Source organism: Portunus trituberculatus, chromosome 35, assembly GCF_017591435.1.
Source record: "Portunus trituberculatus isolate SZX2019 chromosome 35, ASM1759143v1, whole genome shotgun sequence".
Lineage (NCBI taxonomy): Eukaryota > Metazoa > Arthropoda > Malacostraca > Decapoda > Portunidae > Portunus > Portunus trituberculatus.
Genome location: NC_059289.1, coordinates 7,126,837 through 7,153,181, shown reverse-complemented (window position 1 = coordinate 7,153,181; position 26,345 = coordinate 7,126,837). Strand labels below are relative to the sequence as shown.

The following is a 26,345-nucleotide window of genomic DNA, read 5'->3' as shown; positions in this document are numbered from 1 at the left end:
TCGTCGGTAATTTCACGCTGGATTACGCCCTTGTTCCGGGAGTGCGCATGCGTGGCCCCGGTAACAAAGAAAAGAGGAGGTGTGCACTCAGACCGAAATAGATGATAGTAATTTTTGGTGTATTAGCCGAGGCGCGAGTGTTGTTGCGAGACACCTGTTTGGCTCCTGCGCTGCCTCAACCCGCGCTTCTTCTCACATCACCCACATCAACCCGCTTCTTATCTCCATCACGCTACCCTGCTGCCTCACGCTCCCTGATATGCATCTAACCTAAGCCAGTACTCAGAAACATTTTGCTTTCTCACCATGACCATTTTCAAAGGCAGCAGTGATAGTCAGCCGGATTTTCAAGAGCGTTGTTCTTCTTCAGAATGTAGATATCTTGTTAATTTGTCACTAAAACCATTAAAACACCATCAAAAACATATGTAATTTGAATTAAAGCCTTTTAAAAGTTAGTGAACATTAGGAGCAGAAGTGTTTCAAAATTATCTTAAGTCTTTTTCTTTCTCTCATTTTTCCTTCATTCGCATTCTTCTATCTCCGTCATCATCTTATTTCAAGCATCACAGTTGCCCCACTTAACTTGACGAAGTACTTTTGTATTTTTGTACTACGCATAATCTTGTTCAGTTTTGTATCGGTAAGTGTATTGTTTATTTGTTTGTTTTCTTATTTTCCTGTAGATAAAGTTTTGCTCTACACCAGCAGGTTGGCTGGATTTTTCCTTCTCTATAAGTATTAGATTGACAGTCCACACACGGCCCGACAGCATTCTTACATTCTCCCGGCCACACCCAACCCTTAACTTCAGTCTCTCTCTCGCATTCAAATACCTACCCAGGCTCTCGAACACACCCCGACACACTCCCACACCCTTACACACTTTTCCTCATGTCCCCACACTTACACCTTAAAAGACACCAACCTCAAATTACCACAGCGCCTCACCACAGTTTCATTTCCAAACAAGGACATTTCCACCTCAACTCAACTCGTTGGGGCTGCAGTATAATTATGAGTCTGACTGTCTGTTTGAGCTTCGTGGAGATAATGAAGGCGAATTTGTTAAGTTGTGGTGTCCCTCTTGGTGTGTCTCGGCGTGGCGTCGTGTGAGTGAACAGGTCAGACCCCGAGGCGTAAATTATGGCATAGATTTAACAAGGAAAGCTCTTATTTTCTTTCTTCTCAACAATTCGCAACCTTAAAAGCAATGTACGAAATCTTGACAAGCACATGCAAGGAAGATGGAGATGTTATGTTAAGAAATAAGTTTTGCAATATCTAGTCAACATAACGGTTGGAGGTGACTGGAACGAAAACTATTGCTCCTGAGTGGTCAGTGATTAAGGAGAGATATACCAACAAGCAGTGAACGGGCTGAGCGATGCGTTTTACCTCCTCTATTGTCCAGGGATTTTTTCTATGAATGTTTGAGTGAACAGATCAAACCTCGAAGCGTAAATTATGGAGTAGATTTGACGAGAAGAGCATCGTTTTTTTTTCCTCTTCCTTTCTTTTCTGCTTAAGCGATGTGTTTTCTTATCTCATCTCTTGTCCATGTAATGAGGGTTGTTGTCTGTGAATGTCTGGACTCCCTTTCTGATTGACGCCCTCCTCTGCCTCCGTCTGTCTTCATGTTACCCTTGATGAAACAGTCTTTGTCTCGTCCTTTTACTTTTTTTGCTGGTTTTCTGTCACCAGTGAATATATCAGCGTCGTTTCGAGACGCTTTGGTTGTTGTCCTTTCAAATATTTTCTTATCTATAGTTCTTGATAATCTTTAGGAAATTAACTTGTTTTATGTTGATTTTAATGCCACGTGCGAGTAAATACGTCGATCTATTTTTACATTTTTATATCCTGATAATTTTTGAGAAATGTCCTTTATCTAATCTTAATTGAAGCGCCTTACCGGTCCATCAGCGTATGCAGTGCCGTGGTAAACCAGCCTAGTGTCAGATTTTAAGCATTCCTTGCTGCAGTTCTGATTTATATCTAAGTCATTACGTAGTCTCTTGTTTAAGCGAGGCGTGCACTTCACTACTCTCCTCTTAATGAGTGCTCAGACTCCATCATTGTTCGCGAAGTTCATGTTGGTACATTTAGATTCACTCTTCTATCCCCCTCTCATTATTCTTGACAGCATTATGTATGAGGCCACTGGAGGCGACTCTCTTGGCGGGGCAGCGAGGCGGGCTATGTTTGGGACACCATCTCGAGTCGCTTCCTCCCACAAAACGCATACAAAAAGCCAATCAATCAATCATCCACAGGCGCTCCGGGACTATATGTGTGACAGGCGTTCACTCACAGGCTGCAGGACTACACCTCAGCCCACATACCACCTTGCAACCTTTCCTCTTATATCCCTCCACTCCAGCCCGCTCCTCTCCCTCACCCCGCAACTCTCACCCAAGACACGGCGCCCACACAGACCTTGGCACCCGCAGCCACGTCAAGCCGCTCCTCACCTTGACTCTGATGGAGGGAAGGCTGCATAATGAGACGAGGCGACCACACAAACACTGCACCGCAACACCACAACAGCGATATTAAGTAGTCTTTGTATACCTCGCCTCTCCTCCCTGCGAGAAAGCCTCCCTGGACACTGCCACACCACGCCGCACTATGCCACACTACCTACTTACCTTCAGAGGTCGAGGAATGCAAAGAAGCTGGAGAGTTCCACAATGAATCAGATACTCAAGGTCAGCCGCTAGCCAGAGGAGACTCCGGGTAAACAGAGTCCATTGTGGCAGTCAGGAGCAGCATGACTCGCCCGGGCTACCCACTAATGGCCATCTTTGTTGAGTCTTAGGCAGGCAAGACGATGAGTAATTGCGTTTCCTGCCTGGCCTCTGAAAAAGCGTCCATCATTCTCACAAAGCCACGCTCTCGCCTGCCATGCCGCCCCCGCCCCGCCCCGCCCAATCCCATCCCAGCTCCCGCCCCGACCCTCACAATGCTGTCTCCCCCCGCAGCCCGCGCCTCGCTCAAGAGTTGTCTCATCTGTTATCTCAACCTCGGGGCTCTGACAACACTGTTATTTATTTTGGTTCTCCTGCGAAAACGATATCTTGTTCAGAGAGAGAGAGAGAGAGAGAGAGAGAGAGAGAGAATGGGGGGGAGGAGAGGGGGGATGCGAACGTAATAGTAAACAATTCTTAAAGTTATTAGCAATATTCTTATAACGTTAAGTCTCTTCTCGAAGCTCCAGATGGTAATAATTGACAAGATAGAAAAATTATAGAGCAACACAAAGAAAGATAATTGATAATCTGTAACGAAATTAATTTAATATTATTTGAAGGGTAACACATTTTTGCCCCTGTCGTGAGAAACCACCACCAACACTACACCCCCCTCGCTCCCCCACCCCCAACCACCACCACCACCACCACCACCACCGCTGACTCCAACACGTGAGAGAGAGAAAGACATTGTCGCTGCTGCAGTTAAGGTAAAGAAAAAGAAGCGCGACTGAACAACATTTTTTCTCTACAGTTTTATTCGACGTTTATCACCAGTGCTCGTGTCGCGTTTGTATTATTTTCCCATTACCTGATTGCTCTTTTATCTTCACTCCAACTTCATTATTGACCGTCATCTTTGCTTGTTCTTTACGGCCGTTGTTTTGTCTCGGGTCTTATAAGTGTGTGTGTGGAAACTCGGACACTATTTTATTTCAGTTTATTTCCCACACGAGCACAGACGGCCCGGAGAAAAGGGAAAAGAAAGACAAGATAGTTTAAAAATGTGTATTGGCTTTCAACTCGTGACCTGTACAAGCATCACTCACGAGAACAGGAGGACGAGATCACGTAAGGTCAGACGGACGCTGTTCTTCTGTTCTTTTTCGTGCCTTTTATACAAACCAGCATTGATTCTCCCTTTTCTCCTCCTCATCTTCATCCTCATCCTCCTCCTCTCCCTTCTTTTCTTATGTCCCTTTTTATCATCCTGCGTCTTTCTCCCTTTTCATCAGATAGTGTAGTTTTTTTCATGAATATCCTCCCTCATCTTTTGCTGTTTGTTATTTCTTTGTATTCCTCCTGCTCGCTGTCTCTTCTCTCCATCCCTCATTAGCTTTTTGATTTAATGGTGAGACAATGTTCGGCAAAATCAAAGACACAACAGAACACTCTTTTCGTCCTGCCTGTTGAGGTGGAAATGCAAGCCACTAACAAAGGGAAAAATGTGAGTTTCCAGCGTGATTCCTGCTATAAAGATAAGATCGAAAGAATGACAGATGAAGTTACAAAGAAATTATGAAAAGACGGGAAATTCAGTAGATGATGTAGGATTCTTAGTGTCAAGTTTGGAATTAAGGGAAAGTTAATGAAATCATGCATCTTATGTCAACAGGATTGGAAGGTGATGAAAGGCAAAATGGAAAGGAAATGAATGAACAGAATGAAAAGAGGGAAAGCTTTGTTGTTTTTAGAAAAGATTCGACATGTAATGTAGAACTTTTAGTGCTGCAAATTTTTAACGGAGTGGAAGCAAAGGAAAGTCATATTTTAGAGCCGACGGAATGACAAGATGGAAAGCAGGTAAAGAAAGTATATTTGTACTGACAGGAGACCAAGGTTTTTGTAGTCAGTTGAGGATCATTGAGTGTCTACCTTAGCATATCAGTTGTGTAATGTTTCTTTAAGGAGAGTTTATTTATTATCAGGAATTAGTATGTCTACTAAATGACTAGCGTATATCTCTGTAATCTAAGCTAAGATCCCAGTGACAGAAGGATGACTCTCCTACCGCAGACGATATTTAGAGACGAGAAAGAAGATAGGAAATGAGTACTCCTGACGCAGCCGTGCACACCTAAATCAAGCGGCTGCGTCAGAAGTTACTAAGGCACTTTGAAGTACAAACATACGAAGAAGCTACACGAATTTGGGTGTGGGACCGTAGGATGGAGGAGTTAATACTCAGCTATCAGGATGTCCACTTCGTTATCTTCCCTAGAAGCATCAGCATTACCGGTAGTAGTAGTAGTAGTAGTAGTAATAGTAGTAGTAGTGTTAATCGTTGTTCAGGACCGTTTTTCAAGGACCGTTGGCGTTGCGTCCTTAACTACATATGCTTAAAGAAAACGGATACTAGAATACGTGAGATTGAAGCTTCCCTCTACCGTGGCTCTCCAACCTCCTAACTGGGCTGAGTGTTCACATGACGCTGGATGGGACGCTGCTCCACCCATTAGGCGCCCCGTGGCCACGTGGACACACCCGACACCCGCCCTCATGACGGTGCCTACAGCAGGAACAGCAAGGCGGCGACCACAGCACCCATAACCTGCGGCACTGACAATCCTGAAAGGAAGACACGACAAATTGGGCAACTTGCCAAACCTCGCTGGGAATTGTCCGTAATTACTGCGTTCTTTCTGGTAACTGACTCTCTTGATTAAGCTATAAATACACGGACGGTCAAGAACAGAGCAAGAAGTCTACTTAAGAGTGCTTGTAAATTAAAGTCGGGTTTTTGCTTTTAATGTTCTTTTTTCCTCGAACATGCAGCCCAAGACCCGGTGAAGATTGATGGTGTAATCCTTGAAGCTCTAATAGAAGGCTGCTTGACAATTTAAAGTCGTAATTACTGAGGAATAGCAGAGGAATAGCAGGACATTTATTCGTCACTCGCGCCACCTGAATGTTGCACAGTGACGCGCGACACCAGAGGAGGCAGGATGGTGCTGGAGGTTACTGTACAAGTCTAGCAACTATCTGCACTCACTTCCACTGCCTTGTCTTTATGGTCTTAATTCATCTCGTCCTCTGAAGCTCTAGTAACAAAACCAGGTAACTGATCCACTCTTAACCTTTGCACAGTTATGACCACTCGTTAATATTCAGAACTACGTGGAAATCTTCTCTTTGCAGGGAAAAAAGAGAGGAAAAGAAATTTAAGAAAGAGCACGATGTTAATTTTGTCTCTTTCGGGCTTGAGAAGTATTCACCATACAAGGACAAAAATAATATCTAAAAATTTTAAAGAATTATGGAAAAAAATGCCTTGAGTAAAATGATTGACAGATTAGAAGGCTTAAAACTGAAGAATTCCATTATGTTGTTCGATTAAAGTCATAGAAATGGAAAAAAAAATACAGACGCAGGCAAGAAGTTACAAGAGTTTACAATAAAAAAAAAAGGGGGCCGTGGAATGAGTAATTGAGAATATTGGTAAAAAAAAAAAAAAAAAAAAAAAGGCAGCGGAATGAGTGATTAAGAATATTGGTAAAAAATCGAAAAAGAAAGGACCGGCAATGAGTCATTGAAAATATTAGTCAAAGAAAAGGACCGCGGAATGAGTGATTAAGAATATTGGTCAAAAAAAGAAAGGTCCGCGGAATGAGTGACTGAGAATATCGGTTAACTCTTGCATGGACAGAATAGAGGTGAGAGAAATTAGAAACTTTTGTGCAGCGAGGCGATGGGAGGATGGGAGTCATGCAATTAGGAAGGTCACAAGAGCAATTAGCGTGAAAATAGCAATAGAAGATAGCGAGAGATGCAACAATGCGGCGATGGGAGAAGCTGAGGACAGTCAATTAGAAGAGTTGATAAGGTGTGGTACGTGTGCCAATTCAGACGGTCAGGTGTGGTCAGCAGCTCACCTGAGGCACTGGAACGACGCAGCTGCTCCGACTTTGCGTTGCTGAGGGCGCTTCTCACCTCGCTGGGAAGGACTCTGGCCTGCGCGGAGGTGACAGCGGCGGCGGTTTTGCCATCCAGATTATTGGCTTGCGCTACAGTCATCACCTGTGACGGAATGCGCGGTCTTCGGTTTGGTTTTACACAAAGAAAAGGAGAGAGAGAGAGAGAGAGAGAGTGTGTGTGTGTGTGTGTGTGTGTGTGTGTGTGTGTGTGTGTGTATTGGCCCTTATGAGTTTGTGATAGATAACCAGATAAAAAATAAAGATAGGCAGATATTTAAAGACACTGACCTTGCCTATTCAAAAGTTTTCATACTGCATGACAAAAAAAAAAAGAAAAAAAAAGAAAGAGGAGAAACAAGAGAGGGAATACGAACACACAGAGAAACAAAGAGACACTGGTATAGGGAACAGTGGAGCGGGAGAAACACAGACTAACCTTTAGAGTGTCCGGTTCAATCTCACTGATGCCCTCCGGAGTAAAGCCCATGTAGGCGTCCCCAGGCAAGGCAGTGAGGTCCTCTGGTTTAAGCCCACTGACCAGACGGTTCATCTCGTGTACCTGAAGGAGGGAAGGATGCTGAAGGACACAACACACACACACACACACACACACACACACACACACACACACACACACACACACACACACACACACACACACACACACTACTGGTTGCTTATCTTCCTATTATATCAAGAGAGAGAGAGAGAGAGAGAGAGAGAGAGAGAATAGGGGAAAAAGGAAAAGCTTACCGTAGGAGCATCGAAGTTCTCGACGTCGCCATACGCCTTCTTCACCGCCTCCGCTAGGTTTTGCGTCCCGTATTCGGTCTTGCAGTCACGCATGCCCAGATGACTCACGCATTTCCTGAACGTGCGCGCACATACACACACACACACACACACACACACACACACACACACACACACACACACACACACACACACACACACACACACACGATTAGGTTTTGTGAGCATTATTAACTGTTGTACTAATGAGAGGATTTAATTGTAGGAAACGGTAATTAGAAAGAAAACTGTTATTTCTAAGAACGTTCAACTGGAGGACTTTATTAGTGAGAGAGAGAGAGAGAGAGAGAGAGAGAGAGAGAGAGAGAGAGAGAGAGAGAGAGAGAGAGAGAGAGACTTACTTGATCACGTCCTTGGGAATTTTGCTAGTCTGGCTCTGGTTGAAGTGACATATAATATCCCCGAGCAGGAACACGTCCGTCACACTCATCTCTCCTGGGCTCTTCTCCGCCACGATCTTGTCCCTCAGTGCTGCCATCTGTGGAGTGGTGGTGTGTGTCTTAGCCTTGGGAAGTTTTAATCGAAAGGAACATTTCTTTTATTTTTGTCTTTTTGTGTAAGAGATGAAAGCTGACCAAGGGGAACAACAACAATAAAGGCCCACTTAGTTGCCAGTCCTATGCAGTTCAGGGAGAGTTTATCTTAGAGAGAGGAGAGTATATGGTATTGTTCTTGTTTTCACGGGAATCGGTGGAAAATAAGTTCAAAATATAAAAAGAAATGTTATGTTAGGTCAGTTTTTGTTCATTTCAAGTAAAAGTAACAGAAAATAAATATGAAAAAGTAGGTGTGTGTGTGTGTGTGTGTGTGTGTGTGTGTGTGTGTGTGTGTGTGTGTGTGTGTGAGGAGGAGGAGGAGGAGAGGGCACCACTTACCACATCGTCAGGCAGCATCTTGGTCATCCCCAGCTGGTACAAGACCTCGAGGTTCTCCGTGGCGGTAAGAGTGGGCAGGTTCTTCACGTCCTGTTTGCTGAGTCCCTCCCACGCGTTCTTCAGACTGGCCAGCTCCTTGCTACTCATGTCCTTCAGTTCCTTGTTCTCCTTCACCTTCGCTAGAATCACCTGTCATAGGAAACGGGGAAGTGTGATGAGGTGAAGGAAGGAAAATGTGGAAAATAGTTAGTTGTGATGTGAAGGTTATACTGCAGGGTGTTCTCTTTGATTATTTCTCCTCTCTTTCTGTTGTTTTATGTCTGTTGCTGTGGATTCCTTTTTCTTTTAGCATTCATGGTTATTTATTTGCCCTCCTCCTCCTTTTCATCCTCTTCCTCCTCCTCCTCCTCCTCCTCCTCCTCCTCCTCCTCCTCCTCCTCTCCTCTTGTTCCTTCTCCTCCTTCTTCTCCTCCTCTTCGTCACATCCATTGCTCCTGTACCACGAAGCATATCATTGTTTACTAATCAGTCTCAAGATAGTATCAAGTATTATAGTATCATAGTGTCAAGAGAGTGACGTGTGTGTGTGTGTGTGTGTGTGTGTGTACCTTGGCCTTCCCAGTGTTCAGGTCCTCATTCACCAGGTTGTCCAGGTATGCCATGACGTCTTCCTTCTTCATCCCCTCCAGCTGCGACTGCGTCATGCGCGCCGCGTTGCCACACATCATGGAGTCACGCATGTTGTCCCCCGTGCCCACTGGAGAGAGTAGTAGTAGTAGTAGTAGTAGTAGTAGTAGTAGTAGCAGCAGCAGCAGCAGCAGCAGTAGCAGTAGTCATTCTCTCTCTCTCTCTCTCTCTCTCTCTCTCTCTCTCTACTCACGAGTCTCCCTCCGTTTGATGCACTTTTCAATCTTCCTGGTCTTCATTGCCTTCATCGCTCTCATGCTCGCTTCCTTGCAGGCTTTCTGAAACGAGATCAAACTCTTTATCGTTTGTGCCGAAGATTTACGGAGTGTTTCTAGCAAGCTTTGGCGATGTGCGATCGTTTTATTTGGTTTGTTTTCTCCATTATAACCATAGTTAGCAAGATTTTAAGGCTATTATTTTCTCTTTCAGTGGTATTTTTTATCGATATTGTACTCTAAGCTTACAATAGAGACTTTGATGTTCGTGTTAATTGGAATATTATGACCTCATTGAAGTTTTAGTAGCGTTCCCCTTACACTTGCTTCGTTTTCTCTAGTCATTTTCTTTCTCGGTATTCTCTCCCTTCCTTACCTATTCCTTTCCAGGGTTACTTCTAGAGTGTCATTTTTTTCTGTTCTCAAGCAACCATTCAGTGGCATTTCTGTGATTTGCTAATAGAAAGAGTGATTTTCAACGTTATTGCTAAATCATGTGCGGAGGATAACTTCAACTAGAGCCTTTTTGAAAGTTCAGAATACAGGCTCTCTCTCTCTCTCTCTCTCTCTCTCTCTCTCTCTCTCTCTCTCTCTCTCTCTCTCTCTCTCTCTCTGGTCCTTATTCAGCAACGCTTTGATCTCTCACCATGACTGTTTTCCAAGGCCACAGATGATTAGCGGGATTTTCAAGAGTGTTTCTCCAGTTGATAAAGTAGAAATCTTGTCACTCTGCCTCTAGAACCTCAAAAGCACCTTAAAAAAAAAAGTGTAAATTCAAATTAAAGCCCTTTGAAATAGTGGAGGTGAAGCACAGAAATGTTTAAAAATTACGAACTTTCTCTCTTACCGGCATGGACATGAAGTGGCTGGAGCGCTGAGGACAACCCGTGGTGATAAGTACGTCCGCGGGGAGCTCAGAGGCGATGTTTGTAATGCCTTGGGAGGAGAAAGTGTCCAGAATGCAACTCACGTTCTCAGCCGTTTTCCAGCTCTTCGGAGACCTGGTGGTGAGGGAGTGAGTGGGTGGGTGAGGGAAGGGTTCCGTGGGTGAATGGATTAATGGATGGGTGTTTGGTTGGTTAGTTGGGTGGATGGTTGGTTGGTTGTGTTTTTTTTTGTTTTTTTTTGGGGAGGGGCCATCTGTTCAATACACGGCCTATAGGAGTTTGCTGATAGAAGTTTGCTGTTAAAGTTTGCCTGTGTAAGTTTTCGTGTATCATTACGTGAGGATGGATAACCGTACCCTTTAACCCTCCTGATCATCTGTGCCACCTCATCCATGGTGTCCTGGCTCACACAGTCAGGTATTCCTTCTCTCAGTGACGTCTGCAATGAAGGAGGAAGAGGTTTGTCACTTTGGTGATGGCGAGGATAACTTTGTGAACTAAACACATAAAGGAATCTGTAAGAAGTCGCCAGGTCATCATGTGGTTGTCCCTCAATAAAACACACCCTCCTACATATTTCCACCTGTTCTCCTCATTCATAAGTCTGTCTAGTGTTCTTCTATAGTTCCCTAACCAACAAATATTCAACACTATATAACACCATTATTTCTATTCATCTACCATTCTATTTGAGAACCAGTTTACAAGGTTGTTTGTAAAGAACCTACCTGCTTTAAAAGTCTTCAGTGTGTGTGTGTGTGTGTGTGTGTGTGTGTGTGTGTGTGTGTGTGTGTGTGTGTGTGTGTGTGTGTGTGTGTGTGTGTGTGTGTGTGTGTGTGTGTGTGTGTGTGTGTGTGTGTGTGTGTGTGTGTGTGTGTGACTCCAACTAACCTCAAGCAATTGCACGTACTCCTCCGTAGCTGCGTCGTCCATCTTCCGTAGCATGTCACGGTTGAGGTCGAACAAGCACGAGTTTAGATTATTGATGCTGCATTGAGTGATGGGTCCGTCATTGGCCGTTGCCTTTCCCCAGCCTCGTCTCTGTAGAAGGGGGAAAAATGCAGGTTATGAGTAGCCACATGGACAAGAGGAAGTGTGTATGAGACCAGAATAGCACTTTATGGAAAGGAGACTTATACCTATTCTCTCCCCTCCACACACACACACACACACACACACACACACACACACACACACACACACACACACACACACACACACACACACACACACACACACACTCTCTCTCTCTCTCTCTCTCTCTCTCTCTCTCTCTCTCTCTCTCTCTCTAGCCACTGTTCTTCTGATTCTCAATTGCAAGCTTGCAAGCTTGTGATATTAGTTATTTTTTTATATTTTTTTCCCATTGTCCAAGGTTAGTGTGCCTGGCTTAACCTCTTCAGTGCTGGGACACATTATTACCATGAAATCTGTGTACGATTAAACCATTTTATTGACATTAGAAAGAGTCTATGGAAGTCAGAAGACTAATGCCAGTCTTCACTGTTTCAGTCCCCCACATGAGTGTCTGAAGCTGTATAAAATCACCAAATAGTAAGCAGAATGAGTGTGGGAACGCGTCATGGTACTGAAGGGGTTAAAGAAAACAACAATAGCATAATTACAACGTCAGCGTAAAGGCGGTTGACAATTTTGCCTCGCGCTTCCTTCGGGATGATGAAGTAATTCTTGGAGTTGCACAGACTGGATAGGATTGTCTTCTTCTTCTCCGGGTTCAGGTCGTACAAATCTTGCCTGAGTGTTGAAGGAAAGTAAAAAGGTTAACATTGCTACTACGAGCGTCTCATATTTGTACTCCGTAAACTTTTCAGTCAGTCATTGGGATTATGTTGTGTTCCGTGTGTCGTGGTTAGTGAAATATCTGCGTATCAATCTACTTATCAGTAAAATGTTTTCTACCTCATCTGTCGCTTTTTCCATCTGTTTTACCTATTCCCGATTTTTTTAACCTTTCTTTTTGGAGGTGGTACATCAAAAGGTTTCCTATTCTCCTATTCACTATTTATGTTGTTCTTGGCCCGTGCTCCTCGTACATAGCAGTAACTCACTCAAACAAGGCGAGGACACAAGCCGGAATGTTGGATATTTCCCCGAGGTACCGATGCTTCAGAAACTCCTCCTCAACACCCTCCTCCTCCGCCCATTCCATAATCTTCATCTTCCACGCTCTGCACTGTGATGAGAGGAGGAACAGCCATGATAATCGAACACGGTGGATAACATTAGAGCAAGATGCCTCAGCTGTGTTTGGGGCGGAATAAAGTTACATGATTTTATCCAGACTTAACCTATACCTTAGTTCATCTTTTGCATTCACACTCATAACATTTTCTAAAGTCCTATATCTTGTTATCTTGATTTTTTTTTTTTTTTAAGAAAGTTTCCTTTAATACTGTTGCACTATATGAGGTTTTCTAAAATGTGCTACATAAGATTGCATTTGTCTGGATTAGTAGTGGCGGAGGTGCCCCGTGACTGAGAAACACGAGTGGCAACCACTTACTGTTGCCCATGACAAGTCCTCCTTGGTGACCGCCTCCATTACGTCGAATATCTCGCTGGTCTCCACCTTACTTGCGTCATCGTATGACATGCACTGCAGGAACGCCTTGCCGCTCTCGATGTCTGTCTTCGTTAAAGTTGTCTTCTCGGAGAACATTTTCTTGGCGCCCAGTAAGCACTAAGAGGGAAGGGCACAAAAGACGTTATTGTGACGATCAGTTTAGAATTGGATATAATTTGAAAAGATTGAGAGTGCATTGACTCCCAGATTTGTGAGACGGAAAAAGGAAAAACATTATGACCTGAATTGTAAATATAAGAATAGTCTCCCCGAGAGATGTAATAACCACGATGCACGTGTATTATTACTGCCGCGAGTCATTTACCCTGTACGGGCTCAGGAAAGCTACACCAATATGGACGCCACAGAACGCCTGACATCTGATCTTTCTAAGATTTCTGATTGGGGCAGAGAAAATTTAGTAGTTTCCAATGCCTCAAAAACTCAATTCCTCCATCTGTCAACTCGACACAACTTTCCAGACAACTATCCCCTCTTCTTCAGTGACACTCAACTGTCTCCCTCTTCCACACTGAATATCCTCGGTTTGTCCTTTACTCATAATCTTAACTGGAAACTTCACATCTCATCTCTTGCTAAACCGCTTCTATGAAGTTAGGCGTTCTGCAGCGTCTCCGCTAGTTTTTCTCTCCCCTCCAACTGCTAACTCTGTACAAAGACCTTATCCATCCTTGTATGGAGTACTATTCGCATGTTTGGGGGGAGTTCCACTCATACAGCTTTATTCGATAGGGTGGAATCAAAAGCTTTTTGTCTAATCAACTCTCTGACTGACTGTCTTCAGCTTCTTTCTCACCGCTGAAATGTTGCATCTCTTCCTATCTTTTATCGCTATTTTCATGATAACTCCTCTACTGATCTTGTTAACTGCATACCTTCTTCCTCCTGCGGCCCAGCTACCCAAGGCTTTTTCTTCTCATCCCTTTTTATGTCCGACTATCTAACGCAATAGTTAACCAGTATTCTCAATCATTCATACCTTTCACTGGTAAACTCTGGAACTCCGTACCTGCCTTTATATTTCCGTCCTCCTACGACTTAACTTCTTTTAAGATGGAGGTATTTAGACATTCGCTCCCTAATTTTGGCTAATTCTTTACTTATCTCCGTGAGAACCAGCATTCAAGTTTTTATCTCTCTTTTTCTTTTCTTTTTTTTCCTTGACTGGCCCTCTCGCCTACATAAAAAAAAACTTTCAAAAGGCTTTACCTGAAATTACACTTGCTTTTAATTATGGGACATTTTTTTACAGTTCTATACGAAAAAAATAATAACCTTTCTACATTCCTGACAGAAGAAAGTCTTGAGAATTGGGCTGATAATTCCTGTCGCCTTTGAAAATAGACGTAGTGAGAGAGCGAAGCGTTTCAGAATACTGGTCTTAAACTCAAACTCTGGGACGGTGTCAGCCAGGGCACACCAAACAGTTCTCACCAATACCAAGGTGTTTGTGAGTGCGAGAGATAATCCAGACGCCAAGCCACACCGTCTTAGCGCTACCAACGTTAATTGCTTACCGCCGTATTCACTCCACTCAAATCCCGAGTTATTTCAGCCAGGAAGGAAGTGCTCAAGTCCTTCATGGAGGAGCTGGGCAGACTCATGCACAAGCTGGGCGGGCAGTTCTTCATGTCTGATGAGGACATCTGTTGAGAAATAGTAGTAGTAGTAGTAGTAGTAGTAGTAGTAGTAGTAGTAGTAGTAGTAGTAGTGATACTGGTGGTGGTAATAGTAGTAGTAGTAGTAGTAGTAGTAGTAGTAGTAGTAGTAGTAGTAGAACTAGTAGTAGTAGTAGCAGTAACAGCAGTAGTAGCAGTAACAGCAGTAGTAGCAGTGATGATAATAGTAGTAGTGGTGGTAATAGTAGTAGTAGTAGCAGTAGTAGTAGTAGTAGTAGTAGTAGTAGTAGTAGTAGTAGTAGTAGTAGTAGTAGTAGTAGTAGTAGTAGTAGTAGTAGTAGTAGTAGAAGTTACCGACATACAGACACACCACCCACCTTGTTAGCGATCACGTGCATCTGATAAGAGTCGAGGTTGATAAATTTGTTGTCAGCGTTTTTAGCCAGGTTGAGAAGCGTCCCTGTGCTCTGGTCCACGAGCAGATTGGGCCTCAGGAAGGGCTCCAGGTAGTCATTCACGCTGGTTATCGAGAAGTCATTAGCGCTGGAGTATGCTGCTTCCATTTCAGTTTTCAGGGCAGCTCTCACCTGCGGCAAATTACTACGCGTCACGATACATTTCACCTGCTTATCGTTGGCCATTTACTAAGTGCCCTAGGTAGAGAAAGGAAAGAAAAGTGCATCTATTCATCTATCAGGTTTCAGAGGCGTTGGAGTAAGACGAGGCACATTTCTGGTCGGGGATGATAAGTGGAAATAGTCACCAGGTTTCATAGAGTGACTGCCACGTGTAGATCTGGTGGTTTATTGAAGCTTCACTTATTTCCCTATGTTCTTATGTTCTTGTTGCGCTGAGGAACTTAAACAAAACCAAACAAACCTGAGGAAGAAAATACGAAAGCAAGAAGAAGCTAAGGAGAAGGGAGATCCTATACCAGTGTGCCTTACCTTTGCCTCATACTCCGGGCCCCGCACCATGTCCAGGGTAGAAGCCAGCTCGCTTCGCACCGTCGCCAGTTCCTTGTTCTCTGCCTTGCTCGCCAGGTAGCCCGCAGGAGCATACGCCGCCAGCTTGCCTCCTGCCGTGTGGATCATTTATTGCATGTGTGTAAAAGGGTGTGGACGATGTGTGTGCGTGAGTGTGTGGTGCTTTGTCTGGGCCATCGTGTGTGGGATTGCATGCATGGTATATACTCATGCATGGATAGTGATAGTTCCACCTCCTCTTCTTCCTCCTCCACCTCCACCCTCACCTCCACCCTCACCTCCACCTCCACCTCCACCTCCACCTCCCTCCACCTCCACCTCTACCTCCACTTCCACCTCCTCCTCCTCCTCCTCCTCCTCCTCCTCCTCCTCCTCCTCCTCCTCCTCCTCCTCCTCCTTCTCCTCCATTACAACCAGTCCTTGCCCTTGCCATCACACGCACCTATCTTTTTCAAGGTCTGTTCATCCAGCATCGTTTCCAGCATGATGGCAGCGTCCTGTAAAGGAGAGGAAGCAAATAAGACAAGATGTTGTTAGTGTTGTTCAGTGCCGCGTGAATCTGATGACCACATGACCCCGCAGAAGATAAGAAGGAAACATATATTCTTGCTTCCAGACAACGGGAACAAGCCGCTCTCTCAAACACATAATAGCTGTCCCAACTCGATTATTTTCAGCATTTTTCAGTGTCCGTCATTCAGATTCTTTCATCATTAGTGTTTTATGGTATGTAGTGACATTTTACTGCTTCTGTACCGCAAGTGCTAACCATAACAGTAATGATAATGATAACAATTCTAACAACAGTAACGAGCTAACCAAAATATCCGTGCTATTCATATACCAAGAAAGATTTGAGCATCCTATTCCTATTGCTACTACAGTGATAATATTAGTAATGGCGGAAGTAATGCTGGCAGAAGTAACACCTCTCACCTCTGCCCGTATTTTTTTTTTAGCGAGTGCGTTTTGCCGGAGCTCCTCCATGAGAGTCTCGTCCTTCCTGGCCTCGGGGGAAACGTCCGAGGGAGTGAGGGCGCTCCGCAGTTTGGATAGATCCTTAATCCACGTGTTCATCTGAGGAAAAGAGGGAGGGAATCAGATACACACCTTCCGCATTGCTACTACTCTTGATCTGTAGAGAAAGGAGAAGGAAGAGGAGAGAAAGAAGGAACACAGTAGAGGAGGATAATCAGATACACACCTTCTGCATTGCTACTTTTCATCTGTAGGGAAAGGAGAAGGAGAGAAGAAAGGAGTATTATAGAGGAGGACCTAGAGAATTGAGACACATATCTTGATACCACAATGCCATGTTTGAATTGAAGGTGGAGAAGGAAGGAGTAATGAAGAGGATGACCAAGAGAAATTAGATAACAGACAGCATAAAAGAAATAAAGGAAAAAGAAAGATCAGTACATACAGGTTTGGAAATTCACTTCACTCGATTTTTGTTTCTGTGTGAGTGCTCAGAATCTACACAATACACGCGCAGCTCTTCAGTACCATAATACGCTTTTATATTAAATCTGGTCACTATTTGGTGATTTTATACAGCTTCAGAAACTTGTGTGGGGATTGAAATAATGAATACTCTATGCATTGATCGTGTGATCTCCATAGTCCCTTCTAATGTAAATAAAATAGTCCAATCATACCCAAAACTCAAGGTAAAACTGCGTCCCGGCACTGTGACATTCATTTTTCTCAGATTTGCAAGAAGGTTGATATGTTTCTTTGTTTGTTTCTAAAGTAAAATGACTCACTCTCGCCGCTGACATATCCTTGCAGTTTTCCGTCTTACACAGCGCTGTCATCCACGCCTCAGCCTTCTCCTGGTAGTCAAGAGTGGGGAGGTCCTCTTGCTGCAGGAAGGACGAAGAGATAGTTCAGAAAATGTATAGGTCATACCCAAATCCTTTAAAAACAATCATGTAAACGATGTAATCATGGACTCGACTTTTTTTATGTATGAATGGCATTGACTGGCCAAGGAAGCAAATATTTCGTAAAAAGACCCTTAAGAGTGCCAGTTCATAAAGCAAGGTAAAAGATTAATTGAAAATTGGAAGTTGAGTGTCTTGAAACCTCCCTCTTGAAACGGTTCAGGTCACAGGAAGAAAGAAACAGAGAAGTATGCCGGGAATTCCAGAGTTGTTATTTTTTCTGTAAGAGGGGAAAGGAGGCCAAGGGCAACATAAAACGAAAAAAAAAAGGATCATTTCGTTGTCACTTGTTACCTCGATCAGCTTTTCCTTGATGCCTTTCATGAAGTCTCCGTTGACCTGGTGAACCATGAACTCCGGTATTTCAGAAATCTTCACGTCTCCCAACTCATCGGCCTCCCAGTTCTTAGGGGATCCCATTATCCTCCAGGTGACCGGCCAGCGGATCTCCTCGAGGTTTTCAAACTGAGGACACCCGGTGGTTCTGGTCGTCTCGCACTTGTTCACCTTGTCCAGCCTGTGAGGGAAATCAAACACAAACATATCACCGTCACTCTCTCCTATCGTGAGCAGGCCTTGTTGGCTCCCGTGAAGTACCTAAGAGTAACGTATCACCACTCTCCCTCCCGTGGTGAGTAGGTCTTATTGCCACCCAAGAATCACTCCCCAGCACGAACCAGTGACGCCAATAACACCGACAACAAGAACTGAATAACAAAAGAGGCGTTTGTACATCAGTTTAACTCAGTGTCCCGTTGACGTGACAGTGATGCTCAACCAATAAGAAACTGCAACGTAAAACACTCCAATAGATCGCCTCTCTGAAAAGATGCTGCTCCTACTCCTCTCTCTCATCATTAGACCAGAGAGATGCATCGTATAATAAGTAACGAAAATGTGGAATGGAACACTTTGCGATTACGGATATATTGATAATGAGGAGGAGGAGGAGGAGGAGGAGCAGAAGAAGAAGAAGAAGAAGAAGAAGAAGAAGAAGAAGAAGAAGAAGAAGAAGAAGAAGAAGAAGAAGAGGACTGGGAAGTTTAACAGTAAGAACAAGGTTAGATAGGAGGTTTGCTAACAGTTAAGTGATCGTACGAGTCTCCTTCACTCACACTTTCTGCAGCACTTCCTTGTTGCCGGTGTCGTCGAAGCACACGGGGAGGTTCAGGCCTGTCTCCCCGAAGTTCTCAATGTTCTCTGTGGTCCAGGAGTTGATGGGGCCAAGACGCATCAACAGAGCGCTCATCTCGGGTGATTTCAGCTGTGGAGATAAGGTTCCTCCCTCTCATTACTCACTTCTTTTCGTCCCTTCCCTTCCCTTCTCTTCTCCTCCTGTTCCTGTTCTTCCTTTCCCTTCCCTTTTCTTCCATTCTATTCCCTTTCCTTACCTTAGTTTTCCCTTTCCTTCTGTTCCTTTTTCTCCTCTCCCCTTCCCTTCCCCTCCCTTCCCTTCTGATATACCGCAGCCTTGCCGACGCATATTTACCTTTCGGCGGTCTCTTACTGAGTTCCCTATTGCTTTATTATCCCGTTTATAGAGAAATACATAAAGCAAGAGATTTTTCCTTTTATGATAATGTGATAAAGATGAAATTCACTGTTTTTATGATAGAGGAAAGGATATTGAAAGTAACAAGAGTCCGCTATTTTTTGGACAGGCAGTGACTCGTCATGTTAGTCTTCTGAACACAGGAACACTTGGCTTTGGAACAATACTCACTTTGCGTTGTGATTTAGTGGCTGCTTTAGCGATGTCCAGGTGAGCAGCACCTCTTTGTTACCGCCAGAAGACCATCAGCGTCACTCAGCTCCCTGCCTCTCGGCCCCGTCACTTCCCGGCAAGAGGTGCTCGTGATTGCAACGACAAGAGGTGAAAATAGACGTGGCGGTGGTCAAGTACCGTTGCCCGTGAGAAGCGGTGACCTTTTGTACACAAGACGTAATAACTACATCAGGCAATGAATGGTGTGTAAAGACAGTGGTGGTGAAGGTGGAGCAGTGTTGTCTGGTGTGGTTTCGTGCATCAGTGAGTCTTGAGTTTACGTACACACAGAAATAATGGTTACCTTGATGTAGGAATGGTGACATCTCATCCGGTGTTGGAGTTGTATACACACACACACACACACACACACACACACACACACACACACACACACACACACACACACACACGTCAGCTCTTCCTAATATTTCAGAATTCTCCAAACTGCATGAATTCCAAACAGTGACGCATTAACACTTACTCTGTCTTGCTGCTGCGGTGATACGACAGTCTAGGCTAATTAGAATCCACTGGGAGGAGAGCGCTTTTGCTCTCATTGGTAACATGTTGGAGTTTGTTTACCTTCAATGCCGTGCCGGGGTTCAGTATAAGGCCACGATCTCTCTTGGCCTCTTCATCCCGCTTTCACATTAGCTTCTCTGCCATAATGTTCCACAAAGGCGCCATGACACTATAGTTACTTCACACTATACTTATGTTAAATAGTGCATGCTGTTTTTCTTTAGTATGCCTTCATGCACGACACAACTCATGCACGCTTCCTTATTTAGTCATGCACACTCAGGTCCTGCGGTTACGATATACGATACTCATCCTTCTATATCCCATATCGCCCTCACCTTTCTTCCCCCTCACCCTCCCACCCTCACCCACCAGTTCTAATGCTAACATCAACATGCGGATAAGAGAAATGTTCTACCTGACACGTCCTCGATTGACTTTCGGTCCCGAAGTTCGCGCACTGTAGAAATATATCGATTTTAATGAGTACGCACGGACAGAGAAAAGAGAGAGAGAGAGAGAGAGAGAGAGAGAGAGAGAGAGAGAGAGATTGGTTAACAGTAAGTTTTAAGGTCTTCTATAATAAGACAGTTAAGAATAGAGGAAATTTTTTTGTCACTCGGCGGGAGAGTTAAATAGTTGGTCATAAAAGTGGACAGCAGGTGGATGAAGCAGAGTTGGTCATTGCTTGGATCTGTTCATTCCTTTACCGCTTTCCATGTGTGATCAGAACAGTCACTCTGCTTCAGAATTCTTGTTTCCGTGTATCATTGTTCTGTTTCAGTGACGACTATCCATCTGCCGCTCTCATATTATAGATAAATAGGTAGGTGTTTCACTGACCACAGAAAGAAAGGTTACACTGGTACACAAATGGTCCAGACGTGGTTGTTTGTGGAGGAATGAACGATGTATAGTGTAACAATATTCTATAAAGGTGTGGTTTGCAGGATGTTAATGGTGGTATGAAATTGTGGTTCATATTTGTATTTTGAAACACTTCCTCACTGCACCTTCACCACTTTCAAAAGACTCCAGTTGACATTACACGGGTTTTCAAGAGTATTTTTAGGATATTTGAGTCAGATTAACTAGACATCTACATTATAAGGCGGAAAAAAACACTCTTGAAAACCCGTCAATCGTCTGTGACCTTTGAAAACAGTTACATTGAGAGGGCGAGTTTGTTAGAACACTGCAATGATTCTTCTAGTCATTAAAACCATGATTGAGTATGACAACGCCCCTTTAGTGTCTCTTCTCTTAGGATTATCATCAACTATCATTGCCCCGACTTCAATTGCTTCTTACCTTTTGCATCTTTTCCTTGATGGTCGTGATCACCTCCGCGTCAGTCATGTTGATGATTACTAAACGCTTGAACTCATTTACCAGCCTCTCGGGGATCTCGATGCCTCCTTTATCCGCCAAGTCCTGCAGTGCGCTGCTTGAGATTCCCCTAAGCATCGTGGGCTGAGGGAGTAAAGCGTAGGGTGGGTTATAAATACTAAAGTGATGCAAAAGTCTCAATGTGTAAGAACATACGTGTGGAAAATGTTAATCTTTGTTCAGCTTATAAATTTAAATTACTTGTTGTGTGTATTAATCTTAACCCTTTCAGTACCATGCCGCGTTTTCATATTCATTCTGGTTACTATTTGGCGATTTTATACACCTTTAGAAACTTATGTGGGGATTAATGTAACAAAGACTGTGGCCATTAATCTTTTGACCTCCATAGATCCTTTTTAATGCAAATGAAATCGTTCATCCATACTCAAAAATCGTGGTAAAAATTCTTTTTGATATTGAAAGGGTTAAACGCTCACGAGGACTTGTGAATCAATAGGTTTGTTGGTCTGTTAATTCTGAGAATTGTGTGTGTTGGCGGAGTGGTGGGAAGGAGGCCTCTATTGTAGTATCTGCGTGTTGTACTTGCGTGAGTGTTATCCTAAGCCATCATAACGACCTGTACATATGCAGTGACTTATGTATGTCTCCATCAGCACGGGACCTCATCTCATTACTCATCCATGTTAGCCAAACATGACAAAAATATACTAACAATATCGCAAAACACAAACCAAGACTGTGTGTGTGTGTGTGTGTGTGTGTGTGTGTGTGTGTGTGTGTGTGTGTGTGTGTGTGTGTGTGTGTGTGTGTGTGTGTGTGTGTGTGTGTGTGTGTGTGTGTGTGTGTGTGTGGCTTACCTCCAACTTCTCCCAGTCTTTGGCCTCCAATCCTGCCAGCAGTTCTTGGGCCGTGGCGGAGGAAAAGTTCTGGTTATTGAAGTAACTCTTCATCTTTTCACTGAGGCCGTCGAACCTGTCTCCCTGTATGAGAGAGAGAGAGAGAGAGAGAGAGAGAGAGAGAGAGAGAGAGAGAGAGAGAGAGAGAGAGAGAGAGAGAGAGAGAGAGAGAGAGAGAGAGAGAGAGAGAGAGAGAGAGAGAGAGAGAGAGAGAGACACACACACACACACACACACACACACACACACACACACACACACACACACACACACACACACACACACACACAATTTATTTACTCACTGTTGTTTAGGAAATTTCTTTCTGATGAATAAATGAACTTAGTAAAAAAAAAAAAACAAGGACAGAAAATGAAGAACAGAAACAGGACTAGGAAAAGAAGGAAAAGGGGAGGAAGCAAAGAGTTTGGAGGAGAAAATATACGAAGAGGGTGGAAGGTTAGGAGAGAAAGAAAGATTGAATGAATAAAGGAAAAAAAGGAAGGAAGGAAGGAAGGAAGGAATTTGTATGATAGAAAATCCAGAGAAGGAACAAGAGAGCGATACACAGAAAAGAAAAGAAGAAAAATGAAACTGAGAGCAATAAATCGTAAGAAATGTGGAAGCAAATTAGAGGGAAAAGTAGAGAAGTGGAATTCCAGACTTTGGGATGGAAAAAAAAAAAAAAAAGATAATAGAATGCGTACTGAAAACTAAAGAAAATGGAGAACTGAACAGAGTCACCTCGAGATTGAAAGGTAACTAATAAAGGAAAATGGAAACGTTAGCATGAAACCGGAAAATTAATTTGTAAATCCCATGCAGAGAGAGAGAGAGAGAGAGAGAGAGAGAATAATGACACACACAAAACCCCACGAGTGCATGGGTCGAATGAGAGGGAGGGGCAGTGAGTAAACAAAGGTCTAATTATGAATGTGGGTCACTGTCATATACCGGCGAGGCGAGGTATAGTGAGTCAGTAAGTCAGTGAGTGAGTCAGTACACACAAACATGAAAGAGCACAGAAACATTCCAGTATCAATAATTAACAAGTTGCTATGATACTGCAAACACACTACCTATCCCCCATTCTCCCCATCTCCTCCTCCTCCTCCTCCTCCTCCTCCTCCTCCTCCCCCTCCTCCTCCCTCCTCGGGGGCAAAAAAACACCAGGGTCAATAAAAAAGGCAATTGGAGAACTCTCATGAATAATTTGAGAGAGAGAACCATGTCAGTGGGAGAAATATATGGGTCACTAGGGATGAGAAATTAGATTAGCCCTTAAACAGAGAGAGAGAGAGAGAGAGAGAGAGAGAGAGAGAGAGAGAGAGAGAGAGAGAGAGAAGACAGACAGACAGACAAACAAACAGACAGACAGACAGACATACAGAGAGAGAGAGAGAGAGAGAGAGAGAGAGAGAGAGAGAGAAGGGGTAAGGATGAGTGTTGGGGGAATATGGAAGGGGAGAGTGATGAGGGTCAGAGCTCCTTTTATTGACCAGCGTTGTTAAAAATGAGGACAAGAGAGAGAGAGAGAGAGAGAGAGAGAGAGAGAGTTGGGTTTCATTTTTCACGCGACTTACATGGCCTCTTTCAAATCAGTCAGTCTTTTCGCGATAGTCTCCTGCTGCGTGTTGAAAAAATCCTCCACGTAGCTGAAGTCAATGTTAGCCTCAGCCTCCAACACCGCGCCTGGGGAAATTACACTTGATAAGACAACCTCACTGGCGCACTGGATGTAAGCGACACCAACCTTCGTGCTGCATTATAAAGGCTTGAAAAGATTGTGGATTGTTATGACTTATTTTCCAACATTTCTCCCGCTTACCTATCATAAGGATTGCCACGAAGAGGAGTCCTGACATTCGCGCCATCACGTCTAGCTGAGAAAGAGAGAGAAAAATGACAATCAGTGGAAGGAAATGAGAAGAAATACAAAACGAAAATTGATCAAAACAAAATTGATATAAAGAGGAGACCAGATCACATTTATTCAAAAATATAGGAGCATAAGAAAATAAAGAAATAAATAACGAAACACAAGATAATATAAAGAAAACTAAGAGGACACCCATGAATAACAAAACAAACCCAGAACTCATCTCATAAATTCCAAACAAGCGGGTGTATAGTTAGTCATGACATCGCCCGTATTCAGAAACGCCTTCGTCACTCACTGCGACAACTTTCCAAGGCTACAGAGACAACTAGTCGGGTTTTCAAGACAGTTTCTCTTCTTGATAAACCAGAAATCTTGCCAGTCTATCACCAGAACCATAAAAATATTCTTAAAAACACGAGTATATTCAACTAGAGCCTTTGAAAAGTAGTGATGGAGAGAGATCAAAGCTTTTCAAAATACGGGCTCATTGATCAGGTGTGTGTGTGTGTCTAGCGGAACAGAATAACGAAATAAATTGAATAGCATATGAATAAAGATAACAAGACAGCAATGAGAAACAAAACAAACCCGCAACTCACTCCATAAATACGAAACAAGTTATTCATGAGATCTGATCAGGTGTGTGTGTATAACTGAACAAAACAACGAAATAAATTAAAATAGTATAGAAATAAAAATAAAGCACTAATGAATAATATAACAAACCCGAAACTCGCCCTATATAAATACAAAACAAGTTAGTCATGAAGTTAGACCAGGTGCGTGTGAATAGCGGAACAAAATAGGGAAATAGATAAAATAGAAAATAAATGGTATAAGAATAGAAATAACAAGACACCAATGAGTAACGAAACAAACCCGAAACTCAGCCCATAAACACAAGACAAGCAGGTGTTGTTAGTCATGAGATTTGATCATGTGCGTGTATGTAAACTATTGATTCTACTCGAGCTACCGGTATCACTCGTGGTTACTGGGTGTCAACAAATGCACGAGCGTATTCAGGGTGGCGTTGAGTATTGGAACCCATGTTTTCTTTGATGTTTTGCGTTTATTAGCATTGTATATATTTATGGTATTGGTATTACGTAAATTTGTTATATAGTTTCTTCTTTTATAGAGAGGATTTGAAATGGAGATAGAGTTTCTGTGCAGTCTAGCAGTGTTCGTGGGATACGCTTCGGTTTCGGCTCCCACTGTCTTGACAAATACGAAAGTAAAAGTAAAATATGTTTATCCTGCTTCCCACCACCCGTCTCTCTCTCTCTCTCTCTCTCTCTCTCTCTCTCTCTCTCTCTCTCTCTCTCTCTCTCTCTCTCTCTGTGGATGGAGAGAAAACCTTGCCTTTATTATCCTCTGCCTCTTACTTTAGTGTGGATCGTGTCACGTTTTAAATACCCAAAGTATAGCCACCTGTTTGTTCTTCCTTTGTGTTTCTCTGTCACCTGTAATTAGCACTGTAGATTACGTAACTAGCACTAATTTTCTTCACTCCTTCGTACTCGCCTGAGAAAGATTTATCAGTATGTAATGTATTTCAGACGGGATTCCTTCTAATAGCATTCACATCACCTAAGACAGACATTTCATCATTGTTTTTTCTGCGCAATTCACCACTTCTGCTACAGGAATTAACAGAGTGAATGTTTTGTGATGCTGAGGTTTATTTATAGATCTGTTGGTATCTTATCGTCCTTTCCCTATCGCCTTCCTTTCTCTCTCTCTCTCTCTCTCTCTCTCTCTCTCTCTCTCTCTCTCTCTCTCTCTCTCTCTCTCTCTCTCTCTCTGATATGCACACCCCTCACGACGCCTCGGTCTATACACAAACACAATTTGAGTATGTTAGCGACACGTACACACTTCGCGACATTCCACGAACAAGCGCCGTGACTGTACGGTTGAGACCACACACACACACACACACACGTTATATAGAGAAGTGACCGAAGTGACAACAATACAAATTTTTAAGATAAAGTTGGAAATTTTTTGGGATAACAGAGACGCGACAGCACGAGCATAGTTCCCCTACCGTTTGCTACAACTAAGTAGATACACACACACACACACAAGTGGTGATGTTTATGTATGAACACTTGTACAGGAGGAGGAGGAGGAGGAGGAGGAGGAGGAGGAGTCATTTTTTCTCGCCCCTCCAACTGCTTACTCTGTATAAGGGCCTTATCCGTCCCTGTATGGAGTACTCTTCGCATGTTTGGGGGGGTTCCAGTCACACAGCTTTGCTTGATAGGGTGGAATCGAAAGCTCTTCGTCTCATCAACTCCCCTCCTCTGACTAACTGTCTTCAGTCTCTTTCTCACCGCCGAAATGTTGCATCCCTTTCTATATTTTATCGCTATTTTCATGGTAACTGTTCTACTGATCTTGCTAACTGCATGCCTCCCCCTCCTCCTGCGGCCACGCTGCACAAGGCTTTCTTCTTCCTCTCATCCCTATTCTGTCCAACTCTCTAATGCAAGAGTTAACCAGTACGCTCAATCATTCATCCCTTTCACTGGTAAACTCTGGAACTCCCTCCCTACATCTGTATTTCCAAATTCCTACAACTTGTCTTCTTTTAAGAGGGAGGTATCGAGGCATTT

The 26,345-nt window shown here is 43.5% G+C and overlaps 1 protein-coding gene across 1 annotated transcript in view; it reads right to left on the bottom strand.

Moving 5' to 3' along the window:
• Positions 1–3,747: 3,747 nt before the first annotated feature.
• The window catches only part of LOC123513202, a 27,971-nt gene continuing 5,373 nt past the window's right edge, over positions 3,748–26,345 (bottom strand). Inside the window, exons 2-28 of the mRNA XM_045270188.1 lie at positions 23,668–23,722; positions 23,423–23,531; positions 21,801–21,924; positions 20,902–21,063; positions 20,009–20,050; positions 18,416–18,564; positions 17,595–17,817; positions 17,121–17,219; positions 16,291–16,431; positions 15,797–15,851; positions 15,316–15,446; positions 14,746–14,955; positions 14,267–14,395; positions 12,669–12,845; positions 12,214–12,338; positions 11,770–11,899; positions 11,036–11,185; positions 10,501–10,583; positions 10,105–10,258; positions 9,236–9,320; positions 8,964–9,112; positions 8,356–8,544; positions 7,822–7,958; positions 7,421–7,535; positions 7,104–7,226; positions 6,626–6,770; positions 3,748–5,321 (exon numbers count right to left, since the gene is read on the bottom strand). Of these exons, the coding sequence (XP_045126123.1) occupies positions 5,263–5,321; positions 6,626–6,770; positions 7,104–7,226; positions 7,421–7,535; positions 7,822–7,958; positions 8,356–8,544; positions 8,964–9,112; positions 9,236–9,320; positions 10,105–10,258; positions 10,501–10,583; positions 11,036–11,185; positions 11,770–11,899; positions 12,214–12,338; positions 12,669–12,845; positions 14,267–14,395; positions 14,746–14,955; positions 15,316–15,446; positions 15,797–15,851; positions 16,291–16,431; positions 17,121–17,219; positions 17,595–17,817; positions 18,416–18,564; positions 20,009–20,050; positions 20,902–21,063; positions 21,801–21,924; positions 23,423–23,531; positions 23,668–23,713 (3,441 nt within the window). The 5' untranslated portion in view covers positions 23,714–23,722 and the 3' untranslated portion in view covers positions 3,748–5,262. The remainder of the gene's footprint in view (positions 5,322–6,625; positions 6,771–7,103; positions 7,227–7,420; positions 7,536–7,821; positions 7,959–8,355; positions 8,545–8,963; positions 9,113–9,235; positions 9,321–10,104; positions 10,259–10,500; positions 10,584–11,035; positions 11,186–11,769; positions 11,900–12,213; positions 12,339–12,668; positions 12,846–14,266; positions 14,396–14,745; positions 14,956–15,315; positions 15,447–15,796; positions 15,852–16,290; positions 16,432–17,120; positions 17,220–17,594; positions 17,818–18,415; positions 18,565–20,008; positions 20,051–20,901; positions 21,064–21,800; positions 21,925–23,422; positions 23,532–23,667; positions 23,723–26,345) is intronic.